Below are 17,820 nucleotides of genomic sequence, written 5' to 3'. Positions count from 1 at the left end.
GCCACCATCACCCTAACACCAAAACCAGACAAAGATACTACAAAAAAAGAAAATTACAGACCAATATCAATGATGAATACTGATGCAAAAATCCTCAACAAAATACTAGCAAACAGAATCCAACAACACATTAAAAGGATAATACACCCATGATCAAGTGGGATTTATCCCAGGGATGCAAGGATTCTTCAATATATGCATATCAATCAATGTGATACACCATATTAACAAACTGAAGAATAAAAACCATATGATCATTTCAATAGATGCAGAAAAAGCTTTTGACAAAATTCAACACCCATATATGATAAAAACTATCCAGAAAGTGGGCATAGAGGGAACCTACCTCAACATAATAAAAGCCATATATGACAAACCCACAGCAAACATCATTTTCAATGGTGAAAAAATGAAAGCATTTCCTCTAAGATCAGGAACACGAGGATATCCACTCTCGCCACTATTATTCGACATAGTTTTGGAAGTCCTAGCCGTGGCAATCAGAGAAGAAAAAGAAATAAAAGGAATACAAATTGGAAAAGAAGAAGTAAAACTGCCACTGTTTGCAAATAACAAACTATACATAGAGAATCCTAGAGATGACAGCAGAAAACTAGTAGAGCTAATGAATGAATCTGGTAAAGTTGCAGGATGCAAAATTAATACACAGAAATCTCTTGCATTCCTACAAACTAACAACAAAAGATCAGAAAGAGAAATTAAGGAAACAATCCCATTCACCACTGCAACAAATAGAATAAAATACCTAGGAATAACCCTGCCTAAGGAGTTAAAAGACCTGTACTCTGAAAACTATAAGACACTGATGAAAGAAATCAAAGATGACACAAACACATGCAGAGATATACCATGTTCTTGGTATGGAAGAATCAATATTGTGAAAAGGACTGTACTACCCAAGGCAATCTACAGGTTCAATGCAATTCCTATCAAATTACCAGTGGCATTTTTTACAGAACTAGAACAATAGAACTTAAAATTCGGAGACACAAAAGACCCCAAATAGCCAAAGCAGTCTTGAGGGAAAAAAACGGAGCTGGAGAATCACAATCCCTGACTTCAGACTATACTACAAAGCTACAGTAATCAAGACAATATGGTACTGGCACAAAAACAGAAATGTAGATCAATGGAACAGGATAGAAAACCCAGGGATAAACCCACGCATATATGGTCATCACCTTATCTTTGATAAACGAGGCCAGAATATACAACGGAGAAAAGACAGCCTCTTCAATAAGTGGTGCTGGGAAAAGAGGACAGCTACATGTAAAAGAATGTAATTAGGGCTTCCCTGGTGGCGCAGTGGTTCAGAGTCCGCCTGCCGATGCAGGGGACATGGGTTCGTGCCCCGGTCCGGGAAGATCTCACATGCCGCAGAGCGGCTAAGCCTGTGAGCCATGGCCGCTGAGCCTGTGCGTCCGGAGCCTGTGCTCCGCAATGGGAGAGGCCACAACAGTGAGAGGCCCGCATATCAGGGAAAAAAAAAAAAAAAAAGAATGAAATTAGAACACTCCCTAACTCCACAGACAAAAATAAACTCAAAATGGATTAGAGACCTAAATGTAAGACCAGACACTATAAAACTCTTAGAGGAAAACATAAGAAGAACACTGTTTGACATAAATCACAGCAATGACTTTTTTGACCCACCTCCTAGAGTAATGGAAATAAAAACAAAAATAAACAAATGGGACCTAATGAAACTTAAAAGCTTTTGCACAACAAAGGAAACTATAAACAAGACAAAAAGACAATCTTCAGAATGGGAGAAAATATTTGCAAATGGATCAATGGACAAAGGATTAATCTCCAAAATATATAAATAGCTCATGCAGCTCAATAGTAAAAAAAACAAACAACCCAATTAAAAAATGGGCAGAAGACCTAAATAGACATTTCTCCAAAGAAGACATGCAGATGGCCAAGAGGCTCATGAAAAGCTGCTCAACACCACTAATTATTAGAGAAATGCAAATCAAAACTACAATGAGATATCACCTCACACCAGTTAGAATGGGCATCATCAGAAAATTTACAAACAGCAAATGGTGGAGAGGGTGTGGAGATAAGGGATCCCTCTTGCACTGTTGGTGGGAATGTAAACTGATACAGCCACTATGGAGAACAGTATGGAGGGTCCTTAAAAAACTAAAAATAGAACTACTGTATGACCCAGCAATCCCACTACTGGCCACATACCCAGAGAAAACCATAATTCAAAAAGACACATGCACCCCAATGTTCATTGCAGCACTATTTACAATAGCCAGGTCAAGGAAGCAACCTAAATGCCCATCGACAGATGAATGGATAAAGAAGATGTGGTACATATACACAATGGAACACTCAGCCATAAAAAGGAATGAAATTGGGTCATTTGTAGAGATGTGGATGGATGTACAGACTGTCATACAGAGTGAAGTCAGAAAGAGAAAAACAAGTATTGTATAATAATGCATATATGTGCAACCTAGAAAAATGGTACCAAGGAATTGGTTTGCACGGCAGAAATAAAGACACAGATGTGGGCTTCCCTGGTGGCGCAGTGGTTGGGAGTCCGCCTGCCGGTGCAGGGGACGTGGGTTCGTGCCCCAGTCCGGGAGGGTCCCATGTGCCGCGGAGCAGCTGGGCCCGTGAGTCATGGCCGCTGGGCCTGCGTGTCTGGAGCCTGTGCTCCGTGGCGGTGAGAGGCCCGCGTACCGCAAAACAAACAAACAAACAAAAAAAAACATTAAAAAAGACACAGATGTGGAGAACCAACGTATTGACACCAAGGGGGGAAAGTGGTGGTGGGGGGGATGAATTGGGAGATTGGGATTGACATGTATACACTAATATGCATAAAATAGATAACTAATAAGAACCTGCTGTATAAAAAAAATAAACAAAATAAAATTCAAAAACAAAGTTCTTTAGAGAGAAGGAAAATGATAAAGATCAGAAACTTGGATCTACATAAAAAAGAGCATCAGAGCAGGAGTAAAGGTAAAATTAAAATTTTCTTCTTCCTAATTGATGTAATAGATAACTGTATTCAGAATAATAGCAACAGTGATACAATTACGTATGCTTATAGATAGATATGCTTATTCATGCTTACTTATAAGTGAAATGAACTGACAGCAATGTACAAGGGATGAGAGGAAAGAATTAGGTTTATTTTGTTATTATAAGGTACACTACTTGTGAAGTGGTACAGTGTTATTTCAAAGAGAATTTGGGTTAGTTGTAAATGTATATTGTAAAATCTAAGGCAACTTTTTCTTAAAAAAGTAAAAAAAAGAAATAGAACTGATATGCAGAAAAGAGAAAATGGGATCACACAAAATGCTCAATTAAAACCACAAAAGGCAGAAAAAATAGAAGATAAAAATATGAACAAAGAACAAGGACAACAAATAAACAGTAACAGATATGGTAGATATTAATCCAACACTATCAATAATCACTTTAAACTCCAATAGTCTAAATGCATCAATAAAAGACAGAGGTTGTCATAGTGGATCAAGAAGAAAACCTAACTATATATGTTGTCTACGAGAAATCCACTTTAAAGACACAGATCAAAAGTATATGGATGGAGAATGATATATCATGATAACACTAATTATAAGATAGCATGAGTAGATACATTAATGTCAAACAGAGCAGACTTCAGCCAAGAAAAGTTATCAGGGTTAAAGAGGAGCATATATATAATGATAAAGGGGTTCATTCCTAAAGAAGACATAATAATCCTTAATGCGTATGCACCTAACAGGAAAGCATCAAAATAGATGAGGCAAAAACTGATATAATTATAGGGAGAAATACATGAATCAACTACTGTAGTTAAGATACTTCAACATCCTTCTGTCAGAAATAGAGCCGATTACTGTAATCCATCACATCAATAGGCTAAAGAAGAAAAATTACATGATCATATCAATAGATGCAGAAAAAGCATATGAAATATATCCAAATGCCCATTCATGATTAAAACTCTCAGGAGACTAGAAATAGAGGGGGACATCAATTTGATAAAGACTATCTTCTACAGCCTACAGCTAAGATCATACCCAACCATGAGAAACTCAAAACTTTCCCACTAAGATCAGGAACAAAGTAAGGATGTTCCCTCTCACCATGGCTTTTCAACATCATAATAAAATCCTAGCTAATGCCATAGGACAAGAAAAGGAAATAGAACTAATAAATGATTACAACAAAGTTGCCGGATACAAGGTTAACACACAAGAGTTCATTGCCTTCCCATATACTAGCAATGAACAAGTGGAATTTAAATTAAAAATACAATACAATTAACATTAGCACGTCCCCCCCCCAAATGAAATACTTTGGTGTAAATCTAACAAAATATGTACAAGATCTATATGAGAACCCAATCACTCCTAAGCACTTCTACCTCTACCACCCGGTTCCTTAGTCTCCTTTCCTGATTACTACCATAGATTTCTGGCTGGTCTCTGCTTCTACATTTAACGGTCTCTTTTCTCCTCACTGTAGCCAGGGTAATCCTGAAATCAGATTGTGTCTCTCTCTCCTTTGTTCAAAACTCCATCTCACTATGAGTAAAGCCAACATTTTCACAGTGGCCTCAAAAGTCCTGGTGTTCTGGTTCCCAACAACCTCTCTGACCTCATCTTCTACCACACACTCCACGCTTACTCTGCTGTAACCATGTGGCTTCCTTGCTGTTCCTTAAACAAGGTCCCATCCCAGGAACTCTGTACTGCTATTTACTCTTTCCCTAAATATCCAAAAGGGTCAGCACTTACTTCCTCCATGTCTCATATCATCTAATAGGAACACCATCTCCATCTCTGAATACCCTATCTAAAACAGTAACAGTCCTAACCACACATTCCACAACACTCTTCTCTTCTATTTATTTTTTCAGTACATTTAAACATGACCAACACCCGACTTATTTTGTATTTATCTGTGTTCTGTCTGTCCCACCTCTCCCCCATCTCCGCCCTCACCAACTATAACATTAAACAGAGGTTTTGTCCATTCTGTTCACTGGCACCTAGAACTGTGCCCGGCACATGTGGGTACTCAGATATTTGTTGAATGAATTAAAATACATAAGCTCATCTACCACTATTGATCTCATATACGAAATAAAAACCCGTCAATATAAAAACCATTCCTGATAATTCCTATGCTAATACATTAATCTGTTAAGTAACTGCAGGTAGAATACTCAATTCAATTTATCCATTACGAATTTTTTTTTCAACTTTTTAGGTGTAGCATATCAAACAAGAACTTTATTGATAACCCCACTTTTTGCTTTTGCAGATATCCAGGATTACCGGTGATTATTTACATTACAATTATTCAAGTAAGCAAGTAAAAGAAAAAAAAAATCACAAATTACCAGAAAATTAACTCCTCTTCCTCAAAAAAACAGAGAACAAAAAATGGTTTAGAGCATGCGCTGGCAAACTTCCTACAAAGGGTTAGACAGTATAAGCTTTAAGCTTGGTGGGACACATACATATAGTCCCTGTTGTTTATTATAACCCTTTAATAATGTAAAAATCATTCTTAGTTTCTAAACGTACAAAAACAGGCTACAGGCTGGATGTGACCCACAGGTAATAGTCTGCCAACCCTAGTTCAGAGAAATGCCCTGAATGCTTAGTCTGATGTTTTATAGCATCCAAGATACATGCCTATATACACCTAAGAAAAGCATAAAAAAAAGACAATTATGAATACAGCATGCTGGAGAGGTAAATAGTTCTCAAATTTTTCCTGAGTTGTAATAGCTGTATTTTATATCTGGAAAACATATTAGAATAAATATTTTTAAAAGTATTTCAGAGCAAACTAGTAAGTGACTTCTAGATAATCCTTCTAATATTAAATACCCTTCATAAATTAATGGTTGACCCTATGACATTTACAATATCTTTAAAAAAATAAGAAACATCAAAAACAGTACCTCATACAGAAACATATGCTTATAGCCTTCTCAGATAAATTTTTTACAATGAAATCTGCAAAAGTTTTAGAATTTTTACCTGCCACAATATTCCCAGAACGTGCCACAACCTTGAATCCATCGGCTACTTTGTCTACACTATCTCCATGGGTAAGCAAAACAATTTCTTCCTTCTGAAGGCCCCTAATAAAAAATAAAACAATACACAAATAGCTTAATTATTAGACATGATTAATGGATTCTTTGCTTTATTTTTTTCTAGCTTTATTGAGACATAATAACATATATAACATTATGTTAAGTTTAAGGTGTACAATGTGATGATTTCATATACATATATATTGTGAAATGATTACTACAGTAAAAGTTAGTTAACATATCCACCACCTCACACAGTTACCATTTTCTGTGTGTGGTGAGAGCATTTAAGATCCACTCTCAGGCTTCCCTGGTGGCGCAGTGGTTGAGAGTCCGCCTGCCGGTGCAGGGAGCATGGGTTTGTGCCCCGGTCTGGGAAGACCCCACATGCTGCGGAGCGGCTGGGCCCGTGAGCCATGGCTGCTGAGCCTGCATGTCCGGAGCCTGTGCTCCGCAACGGGAGAGGCCACAGCAGTGAGACGCCGGCGTACAGCAAAAAAAAAAAAAAACAGATCCACTCTCTTAGTGACTTTCAAATATACAATACGGTGTTGTTAACTGTAGTCATCATGCTGTACATAAGATTCCTAGAACTTATTCATCTTATAATTGGTAGTTTTTTGCTTTAGAAATACTAGCTTCTTCTGTGTGTAAATCAAGAAAAGAGAGAAAGTATGTAACGGTGCAACACTGCTAGAATTTAAACTTATTCTGTCCATTATAAAGCAAATAATAATAAATTTCAAAAAAAGACAATCCATAAAAATTGAAAACTGAAACAATATATAAAGTTATTTTTTTTAACTTTTTATATTATGTTGAAGTATAGTTGATTAACAATGTTGTGTTAGTTTCAGGTGTACAACAAAGTGATTCAGTTATACATATACATGTATCTATTCTTTTTCACATTCTTTTCCCAATTAGGTTGTTACATAATATTGAGCAGAGCTCCCTGTGCTATGCAGTAGGTCCTTGTTGGTTATCCATTTTAAATACAGCAGGTGTACATGTCAGTCCCACACGCCCTGACTCTCCCCACCCCCAGGCCATCCCCCCACCACCGGTAACTGTAAGTTCGTTCTCTAAGTCTGTGAGTAAAAAATAAATAAATAAAGTTGGTAATATAACGCCCCCCACCACCACACACACACAATTTCAAGAGGCTATAAGATAATAATTTCAAAATTATATCTCTATTGGAATTTATCTTAAGGACAGAAGTAATTAATGGCATGGATTAAAACAGATGTAAGTAACATTTATCAAATGCAATTGTGTGGACTTTCTTTGGACCCTGATACAAACAAATCAACCATAAAAAGATATTTTTTACATTATGAAAAAATCTGAACAAGGACTTGGTATTAAATAATATTAAGAAATAAAAAATTTTAAATAAAGCAAGAAGATAAAGTACTTGAAAAGCAAAAGGATGTTTTGCGGTTGTTATTATTGTCATCACTATTACTTAGGATTAGTGTAGGTTGTAACTGAATACCAGGATTTTAGAACTATAAAGACAGAAAAACTTTAAATCTTAACCAGATCTTTACGTTTAAAGCCTCCTGTACTATCACCTTCTACCAGCAAGATTCCTGAAGTAGTTCTCAAGAGTAGTCACTTGAGATACAGATCAATGTAAGCAACACCTCTCCATTATGAAGTAGAACAAGCACTGGATTTCAAAAACGTATTTTGGCAATGAGCAGCTTCAGTTCATAAAATTATTTTGAGCAACTCTGGCTTCTTTTTATTAATATCCCTTTGAAAACAAGAATACTTGAATACAGATATACTTATTTTTGTTCTTTCTAGTATTAAAGAAAAGCCAGCCACAGCCAGTTCTGTGTAAAAACTGGGAAATCTCCATTTCAGATAAAAGTTCTTAACTTGAATTTTAAAATTTCTGATCTGTCCAATTTGGAGAACACTATTCATTAAGAATTAATTTAGGCACAACTCAATGGAGGCTGTAAGAATATGTTAATAAACAAATCTATAAAAATAATTAGCACAGTTATAAGAAATGATAATAAAGACAACATGTGCACATTAACTGACATCAGCCAGCGTTTTACAGATTGAATGCAGTTAGGGAGAAATGTGATTTTTAAATAAAAATGAAATTTAGTTCAAAAAAAAGTAAGTGAGTAATTCTATCAATAGTCCACCTAAATGGGCTATATCCAAAACATCGGAAAACCCCAAAAAAGAAAGCAAGTGACTAAAACTTAAGTTTTCTGGTCTTTCAGGAAGCTGAATGAAAACTCAGCTATTTTTTTTAGTAAAGCAGAAGATAAATGATTCTAGAAAGCCAATGAATAGCTCATTCACCAATCTTCAAATACATTAGAGCTGCTGTATCTAATCTATTATCACCTAGCAATAAAATAAATTAATACATTCACTGCATTAAAGACAGTACACCAAGTATAGTTATGCTCAGATACAGTAGAGAAAGTGAGGAAGAGGGAAATAAAACACATATTTAGTAATGAGTCCAGCAATGGGTAGCTTGCTAAGTACCCAGAGCAAGAACATGGTAGAGGAAGAGGTATACAAATGCAGGACAGTTTAAAACATTATCCATCTGCCACGTCTGTCATACTAATGTTTAGAATCACACTCTACTGAAAGAGTGAAAAGGGAAAACTACAAATGTTGGCATCACAATATGCTGTCCCAAAGAGGGGTTCAAGACGGCACAGGTGCTTTTATTAAATTATGTCATTAAGTGCTTTTCTTATCCCTAATTAGCATCACTGCGATCTGCTGCTGTCTTGACACTCAACTGGAAGACAAATATGACAATTAACACCTTTGGCCACTACTGTGGCCTTAATTTTGTCTAAGAATTACAGAATCTCCAATTTTAAAGAATAACATTCCCAGCTGTAAGTTAGTTAAGCTACTAACATTCTTATTGATCTAAAAATATCTTTAATACCTGAATAATGAGCATGTGTTATCCACACTAATACTGAAGACTCCATCTTCTCTAACACTTTTTTTGTGCACAGTACCTCCAAATACCTTATTCATCATCTGTTCAAGAGAAAATAAATTGATGTTAATATAAATCAAAAGAAAATCACTCAATTTCTTACATTAATAATTTATGTTTCTTATTTTTAGGATAGCTGTTATATTTGTGCCCCCCAAATAAAGGAAGTCTGATAACTGTAGATAACTTGGTGCTATTATATATAATTATAAAGTTCTTAAAAGGCATAGTTATAAAACAAAACTAAATTAATAAAAATTAACCTCAGGTCAAATTCCTAAACACTGGCAAATTTTCCATTTAGGGTACTTTAATTCATCTGTTAAAAATAGGGATTTCTTGGGATTCCCTGGTGGCGCAGTGGCTGGGAGTCCGCTTGCCGATGCAGGGGACGCAGGTTCGTACCCTGGTCCGGGAAGATCCCACGTGCCGCGGAGCGGCTGGGCCCGTGAGCCATGGCCGCTGAGCCTGCGCGTCCGGAGCCTGTGCTCCGCAACGGGAGAGGCCACAACAGTGAGAGGCCCGCGTACCGGCAAAAAAAAAAAAAAAAAAAAGGGATTTCTTTAACACTTACATCTGTTTAATTTTAAAGCATTTTAAAAGGCACTTTGAGCTTAGAAAGTACCTAGGTTGGTATTAAAACCAGGCAGATATAAATTCCTCCAAACTGTTTAATCTTTGGCTCCAAAGGAATAGTCTGAAAGTCTGCAAAAGGCTGTCCTGTGGAGATGAGATAAGCAATAAAATCTGGTCTTTCAATTAAATTTATTTGTTCAAATCCCATACACCTACAGACTTTTAAGTGGTCTCTACATTCTGACCCTTCTTGTGTCAATCTTCTTATTTATCACTTACATATGTCCAAACACCCCCAACACCAGACACACACAAGATTTTTAGGAACATTAAATCTGCATCAATAAAATCACTACAACCCATCTTGGTATGTCTGTTCCACAACAGGTGTCATAAGATACCTGCCACAACAATATGTGATGCAGGTTGACCCAGCCCCCAACAGAAAAGTAGGCAGAGGGCTATATAAATGTTCATTCTTGTGATGCACAACGGCATATTCTTCAAAACCATCAGCAAATGCTGCCCTCTACGTTCTCCTCTTAGACATTCACAATTAACCTTCCTGCAATAAAGGTTTGGGTTAAGTCCAGCAGTTAAAAAAAACCCTGCTAACCCTTGTTTAACCCAGTATTTCCCAAACTAAAGACTCCTAAGTAAAACACTTTCTGCAGCACCTTAACCAACACAGTTTAGGAAATACTGCTGCAGTCTAATCAGTCCCCTTGCCTCCAGTCTTGCCTATCTTCCAGCCTATATTCCAGAGATCTACGAATGTCAGCTACTAAAATATAAATATGATTCTGTTAGTCCATTATTAAATTCTTAATGGCTCTCTATCATCTACATCTGGGTTGGTAAATTTTTACTGTAAAGGGCCAAAGAGTAAGTATTCTAGCCTTTGCAGGCGCTACTGTGTCTGGAGCAACTGTTCAACTCTTGTCGTCGTTAACACAAAAGCATCCACAGACAATACTTAAAGGACTGGATGTGGCGGTGTTCTAATAAACTTTATTTATGGGCACTGAAACTTGAATTTCATTTAATTTTCACATGTCACAAAATATAATTTTTTTTTAAATGTTTTTCAACTCCAACCATAAAAACCATTTTAAAATCATAAAAACCATTCTTAGCTTGCAGGTCATACAAAAACAGGCAGTGGGCCAGCTTTGGCAGCAGGCTATAGTTTGTTGACCCCTTGTCTACAGGATAAAGTCCAATATGGAACACAGACTTTTTAATACATTGCCCCCGTCTAATTTTACCTCTCATCTTCCCTGTCATTCTCTACTCCAGCTATTCAAACTGGTGTGATTACCGAAGCTGACCGTGTCCTCTCCCCCCATGTCTTCAGGTCTCTTCACAGTCCCAGGGGCCTAACAAAGTATGTGGCCCAGAGCAGTCAGTCATTCAAATTTGCTGAACGAAAAATGAATGTTTTCCTCTACACCACTCAATGAACCTTGTGCACCTCTGCCTCCTCTAATTTGCAGTTCTTAATTAGAAGAGAGCTGAATGATCAAGATAACCAAAGCTGTTGGAACACTACACAATTTAAAAGTTCACAGAGTCTAAATTAAAGGCTTTTACAAAGCCAAAGGCTTGAAGTAAAATTTAAAGCTATGTCACCTATTCAGAAGGCTTTCATGCTTATTCTTGATTCCTGACTATATGCTACTTAAGGGTGAGAATACAAGGAGTTGAAAGACCAGCTAAGTGTGTGTGTGGGAGGAGGGAATAATTTTATGTAGAGTAAAACACTTTACTTTGTTAAAATTTTGTTTTAATATTCTATTTTGACTTAAGGAAATGGTTTTCAGTATGGATTCCTGATAACCTCGAGGTCCTAAATGTCTCAAAAAAAACCCCTGAAAGTCTACTAGGTCTACCACTCTAATTGGGTCAGCTTCCCTCTTATCTGTTTTATATGCCAAGGTTTTAAAATAAATCTTAGATTTGGGAGGGGGAAACGGAAGGAAATTCCACCAATAAAAACAATTTGACAAAACCTGTGGGAGTGTATAAAGAAGCCAAATGCTTGTAATAAAGATGTTTCTTTAAAAAAAAATGAAATTATAGTGAAGAGAGAAGTCACAGTCTAGAAGGTATATGCAATATATACGATTGGCAAAAGTTTAGTATCCAGCATACATAAAAACAATCTCAAAAATTCAACAAGAAAATGTGCAAAAATCACAAATAAGCTTGTACAGCAAAGCAGACGCTAATGACTAACAGCAAATAAACACATGAATCTCAAAATAAGGAAAATGACCATTAAGACTATCAACATAATGTCATTTAATACCTTTTCAGCTAGGCAAATTCAGGGAAAAAAAAAAAAAAAAAGCTGACCTTGTCAAGGCCTGGCAGGGATATAGAGCAGAAGGAATTTTTATATACTTATATACTGCTCTGGGAAGGTACTTTGGGGGCAAATATCATTTCCTCGTGAAGCTGAGACTCGGCATTTCAATTAATTAGCCTAGAGAAAAGTCTGTGTACGTACAATACCAGATGAAGAGTCCAAAAATATTCATGGCAGTATCTGTAATAGCAAAAATCTGGGAAAAGACCAGTGATACTAACAGTGGAATGTATAATTAATTTGTGCTACATTCAAACAATAAACTCAGTAGTGAAAATAAAATTAATTAATCTCAAAACCAAAAATGAAAATACACGAAGTATGATTTCACTTATATTAAGGTCAATAGGCAAAATTAAGTAAAATATTATTTAGAAATACAATATGTATAAAGCTACAAAGAAAAGAAAGGGAATGAATGACATTTCAGGAAAGTGTTACCTCTTGCAGGAAGAGAGAAGAATGTAGAATGGAAAAAAGCATAAAGAGAGTTTTAAAAGTTCTACTAATATTCTATTTCTTATGCTGAGTGGGGCATAAACAGTAATAGAGGTAAAGGGAGCAAGGAGCAGGACAGACTTTTTTCTTCCAAAGCAAAGAACTACCAGGAAGCAATCAGAAAGACTCTTGACAAGACTTAATGGCAAAGGATGGTACAGAAGACATTGAAATAACTAAAATTTCAGGATGCCATGGAGGGGGCAAAGGTATATACCAGAGTGAGAACTTTGGTGCTAAAATTACTCAACTAAGAGTCACTAAGAAGCGGTAGTCCTTTACAAACAGCATATTAGCTACGTGGTATTATTTATTTATTATTTATTTATTTATCAATATTTTATAGAAAGACAATTTCTGCCCAAAGGAGCAAGATCAGCCTATTCCCTTATACTACTATGAAAGTTCAGATGACAAAGGCAAAATTTTTTATGCATTTAACATAAGCAGGCCAGGCTCTGGCTACCACAGACCCCTACTGAATGACAGAAAAATGTGGTCTTCCAATTATAAGGGGGTACTGACATAACGGAGAAACAGTCAGCCACTATCATTTAAATTAAGGGAGCATTTTCCAGACCTGTTCACTCTAAGTGGGTGCCAAAAAAATATCTTGTGAGACTCTTCCTTACAAAATGTTATAATGCCTCTCAATATACTAAAACCCATTTAATTACAGATTGTGCTGGACTTGCCTGGCTGTCCAGTGGTTAAGACTCTACACTTCCAATGCAAGGGGGACAGGTTTGATCCCTGGTCAGAGAACTAAGATCCTACATGCTGTGTGGCATGGCCAAAAATTTTTTTTTAAATTGTAATTATTAGTTGTGCTTTATGATTAATATTGACTACTCAGGCAAGGAAGATCAATAAATTATGTAAATACATTACATCATGGGGCAAAGACATATTTAAAAAAAAGAGCCAATTTCCAATGTTCAATCTGATCAGGAAACAGGCTCTTATGAGAAAACATATTAGAATACTAGGTGGGAAAATCTAAAAATAAGCTATTATCCAAGTCAAATTTATAATCACCAGTTGACTTTTCAGAGCACATTACAGGGGAAAAAGAACCTTTTACTATAAAATTCTTGTTGCCTAGATAAGAAAATATCCATTATCATAGATTTTGTATTTTATATATTTTTAGTCAGCATTTCCTCTAAATCAATGGAAAACCATAACAATCAATTAACAAGAAGCAAAATCTGGTAAAGCTGTTTTGCAGACCAGTGATTTCTAATATTCTGCCCTTGTATCAAGAGTATGAATAATAAAAATATTCACATTCTTACGTGAACATTGATTTATGTTCCTTCCTTTACTGAAAGCTCCAGAGACAGCTATTAGAAAATGTATTGGTCTGTTCACTTTCTAACTTTTGAATAGCTTCCCTTTGTGCCATTATTCATATCAATACACAAGTTTCAACCACATTGTTTAAAAAAAAGACAATTCACTGTTCTGCTCACTACTAAAATGAGGAGGGTCCCAAAATGGCACCAACACCGGGGTCCTCATGGTAGAATTAAGCTTCCAAAAATAGCTGCCTCCAGTGTCTATGTCTCCAGGGTGAGCTCCAATTGCCTCCTGCCTCTCCAGAAGACTCTCCAAGATCAGCAGGTGGGTCTGACCCAGGCTCCTTTTAAATTACTGCTTCTGCCCTGAGTCCTGGAGCGTGTGAGATTTTGTGTGCAGCCTTTAAGAGTGGAATCTGGATTTCCCACAACCCTCTGTCTTTCCCAAAAGTAAGCTCCACTGGCCTTCAAAGCCAAATGTTCTGGGGGTTCATTTTCCTGGTGCAGGAACCCTGGGCTGGGGAGCCCAACATGGGGCTCTGACCTTGGGGGAAACCTCTGAAATTGTAATTATTCTCCCATTTGTGGGTCACCCACGCAGGGCTATGTGTTTTGACTGTAACTCTGACCCTCCTACCCATCTCATTGTGGTTCCTTCTTTATATCTTTAGCTGTAGAAGACCTCTTCTGCTAGATTCTCATCAATAGTTGCTCTGTAAATAGTCATTAATTTTGGTGTGCCCATGAGAGGAGGTGAGCTCAGTGTTTTCCTAGTCCACCATCTTGGCCACTTCCCTACATATACTTAATTAACATTACAGTGAAGACACCTGGCAGACACCATCTTAACAAAATAATCAAAATGAACATCACCGATCATGATATTACTTGACATCATGTGCCTCCTAATGAGATGCTCTGAGAAGAGCACAGCATTACTTCTGTGGTATTCCTGCCAAAAATACATAACCTGAATCTAACAATGAGTAAACATCAAACAAACCAAGACTGAGGACTACTCTACAAGGTAACTGGAATGTACTTTGTTTTTAATTGCCAAGGTCATGAAAGAGAAGGAAAGATTGAGGAATGATTCCAAACTAAAGTAATGTAAAGCGACATGACAACCTAATACAACACATGGTCCTAGACTGGATTCATGAATTATAAGAGACATTAATGAGACCAACAGTGAAATGTGAATGAAGTCTGTGGATCAGATGCTAACATTGAGTCAATGTTAACCTCCTGATTTTGATAACTGTACTGTGGTTATGTAGGACAGAATTCTAGTACTTAGGATACAACAAGTAACAGAACACCTTGTTTGCAAATTACTCTCAAAATGGTTAAAAATGTCATAATTGGGGAACTGAGTAAAAGTATACAGGAGCTCTGTGAACTACTTCTGCAACTTTTAAGTGTATTTAAATGTCTAAGTTTTTTTTTTAATGGACAGTGTTTTGTTGTAAGCAGTAATATAGTTGCTTTTCTGAAAATCCCCATTGAAGTCAGTTCTGCCATACTAGTGTAGCAAATCATAAACAGTTGTAATATGAACAAATTATCTCATATAACTAAATATCTTACTTACTCTAAAGATAGAAAATACTAATACAGTAGGAGTCAAAAGCAGAATAAATTAACTCTTAAGGCAAATTCATAGATGCATATACCTGCATGCCATAGCAAATTCCAAGAACAGGCTTGCCAATAGTGAATATTGCTGGATCAAACCAGGGAGCATCTTCTGCATACACGGAATTAGGTCCTCCAGAGATGATAATAGCACTGTGGATTTAAGGAAGAGAGTAATGAAGAATCTTTAACTGTTAATTCTTATACAAGTTCTATGCCCTCTCTTGCTTGTACCACTGAGGGAGACTTGATACAGATTCAGAGATTTTGTTATGTTTTCACTATGCTATAGCAGATCCAGATTCTATCAGCCTATTAACAGCCTCTTACACAGCTTAATTTTTTTTGGCCGCAGCATGCGGGATCTTCATTCCCTGACCAGGGATCGAACACGTGCCCCCTGCAGTGGAAGCACAGAGTCTTAACCACTGGATCACCAGGGAAGTCCTCTACACAGCTTACTTATTTTTACTCTACTTTATTGCAATACATGGAAGTTTATCAATTCAACAAACACTTGTTAATAAGTACAAAATTCCAAATATATAAAACCAATGTTTCAATCTATGAAGGTTAGCCTGTATTTGTTTTGTTTCCTCATCAATGGAGGAAGTAAATGAGAATTCTAAAGCGAGATGGTGAAAATACAGGTCTCCTGAGACGTCAGGAGTGAAGCAGGTCACAGCAGGACAACTGAAGGTATTATGAAGGCCCTGGATCATGCAGGGCAAAATACTCTACAATAAAGAATGGCAGAAAATGTGAAGAATTACCTAACTTTGCCTGTTTAAAACCTGTCCAATATTCCCATCAATTTTACCTGAGACCTAGGAATAAGAGCTAACACGACTTGCCTTATATGCCCTGCTCTCAGAACAGTGGTCAGTATTATCACTTAACTACATTACAATTTATAGAGCATTCCATGGGTTAACTTGGGAATAGAACTATTCATATAAAGAAAGCTGAAAATTGAGGCCTATATTACTCACCTGGCCTCTAATATAGCTAACTTTGATCCTCAGCATTCAATCAAAAACTTTATAGAACACTTTAATGTTATGATTTTTACATAAAAATTCAGATTTCTAGATTTTCTTTAGGGAAAACAAGGGGGAAAATCTGCTAATACTGGACTTTCACCCTTACATGGCCACAAATAACTGGAATCACAGAGAGACTTGCACCTTCAGACTACTCATGCTCTCCAGTTTACACAATACAGGCATACTTATGCCCTTTAATCAATCTAAAGTACCCTCAAACTCATTTTAAGTTTGAGTTTGCAGGAATCCTGATTTATCTATATTTCTAAAGGAAAAATGCATTCCAAGATATAACCAAAATCTACTTACAAACAAACTGGATTACAATTCACCTTATAATTAGTGTCTGCCTGCCATGCAAAAACATATATAAACTAAAATACTAGACTTTAATACATCCAGAAAAATAATATAAGTCAAATTCATAAAAATTACTCAACAAGTTAATGTTTTTTGTTTTTTGCAGTACGCGGGCCTCTCAGTTTTGGCCTCTCCCGTTGCGGAGCACAGGCTCTGGCTGCGCAGGCTCAGCGGCCATGGCTCACGGGCCCAGCCGCTCTGCAGCATGTGGGATCTTCCCGGACCAGGGCACGAACCCGTGTCCCCTGCAATGGCAGGCGGACTCTCAACTACTGTGCCACCAGGGAAGCCCATAATGTTTTTTTTTTTTAATATTCTAACAATAATTTAAGTAAGCACAAAAGCCGTACTCTTTAAACCTTGTATTGGTAACATGAATTTTGGTATACATTATGTCTGCCAGCTTATCTCTTGCAAAAGAGACTGAAGATAACCTAATCAGATGATGAATGTGACATCTTTAAGATAACAATTTTAAAGGGGAATGGGCTAGCCCTAAGGGTAGATATGCAGCCTAGCCTCTTAAAAATGCATAAGCTAAAACTCTCTAAAACATACTTAATAATCAAAATCTCTAGAATTTCAGTATTTAGTTTGTATTTAGTTTTATAAAGGATAACCACCATGCAACTGCCCAGCATCCCTCATTAATCTGCTAAACAACTCAAGGCTATAAAGATTCTTAATACTATTAAAAAGAAAAGGCAACGGATTTAGTAAAGGATAAAACTCAAGCTGCACTTAAGCCAATTATGAAAATTCTTATCTCAGTAAGTCTTGAGAAGAGCTAATCACTCATTCTGAGTTTTCTATTTCTACCCTGCTATGATTTTGAAACAACTTGCAATTACAAGGCCTACGAAGTCCTAAGGCATTCCAGATACCAATTTTATGTATCAAGCAAA

The 17,820-nt window shown here is 36.7% G+C and overlaps 1 protein-coding gene across 2 annotated transcripts in view; it reads right to left on the bottom strand.

Annotated features, from left to right (window-relative positions):
- Window positions 1-17,820, bottom strand: part of GMPS (guanine monophosphate synthase) — a 121,373-nt gene that overhangs the window by 50,066 nt on the left and 53,487 nt on the right. For both annotated transcript variants that reach the window (XM_033414766.2, XM_004284738.4), the window contains 3 exons: window positions 15,548-15,662; window positions 9,069-9,166; window positions 6,060-6,163 (listed from right to left, as the gene is read on the bottom strand). In XM_033414766.2, the coding sequence (XP_033270657.1) occupies window positions 6,060-6,163; window positions 9,069-9,166; window positions 15,548-15,662 (317 nt within the window). The remainder of the gene's footprint in view (window positions 1-6,059; window positions 6,164-9,068; window positions 9,167-15,547; window positions 15,663-17,820) is intronic.

This window comes from Orcinus orca, chromosome 5 (assembly GCF_937001465.1).
Source record: "Orcinus orca chromosome 5, mOrcOrc1.1, whole genome shotgun sequence".
Taxonomy (NCBI): Eukaryota; Metazoa; Chordata; class Mammalia; order Artiodactyla; family Delphinidae; genus Orcinus; species Orcinus orca.
The sequence above is the reverse complement of the archived record's forward strand: the minus strand, read 5'-3'. Positions and strand labels throughout refer to the sequence as shown.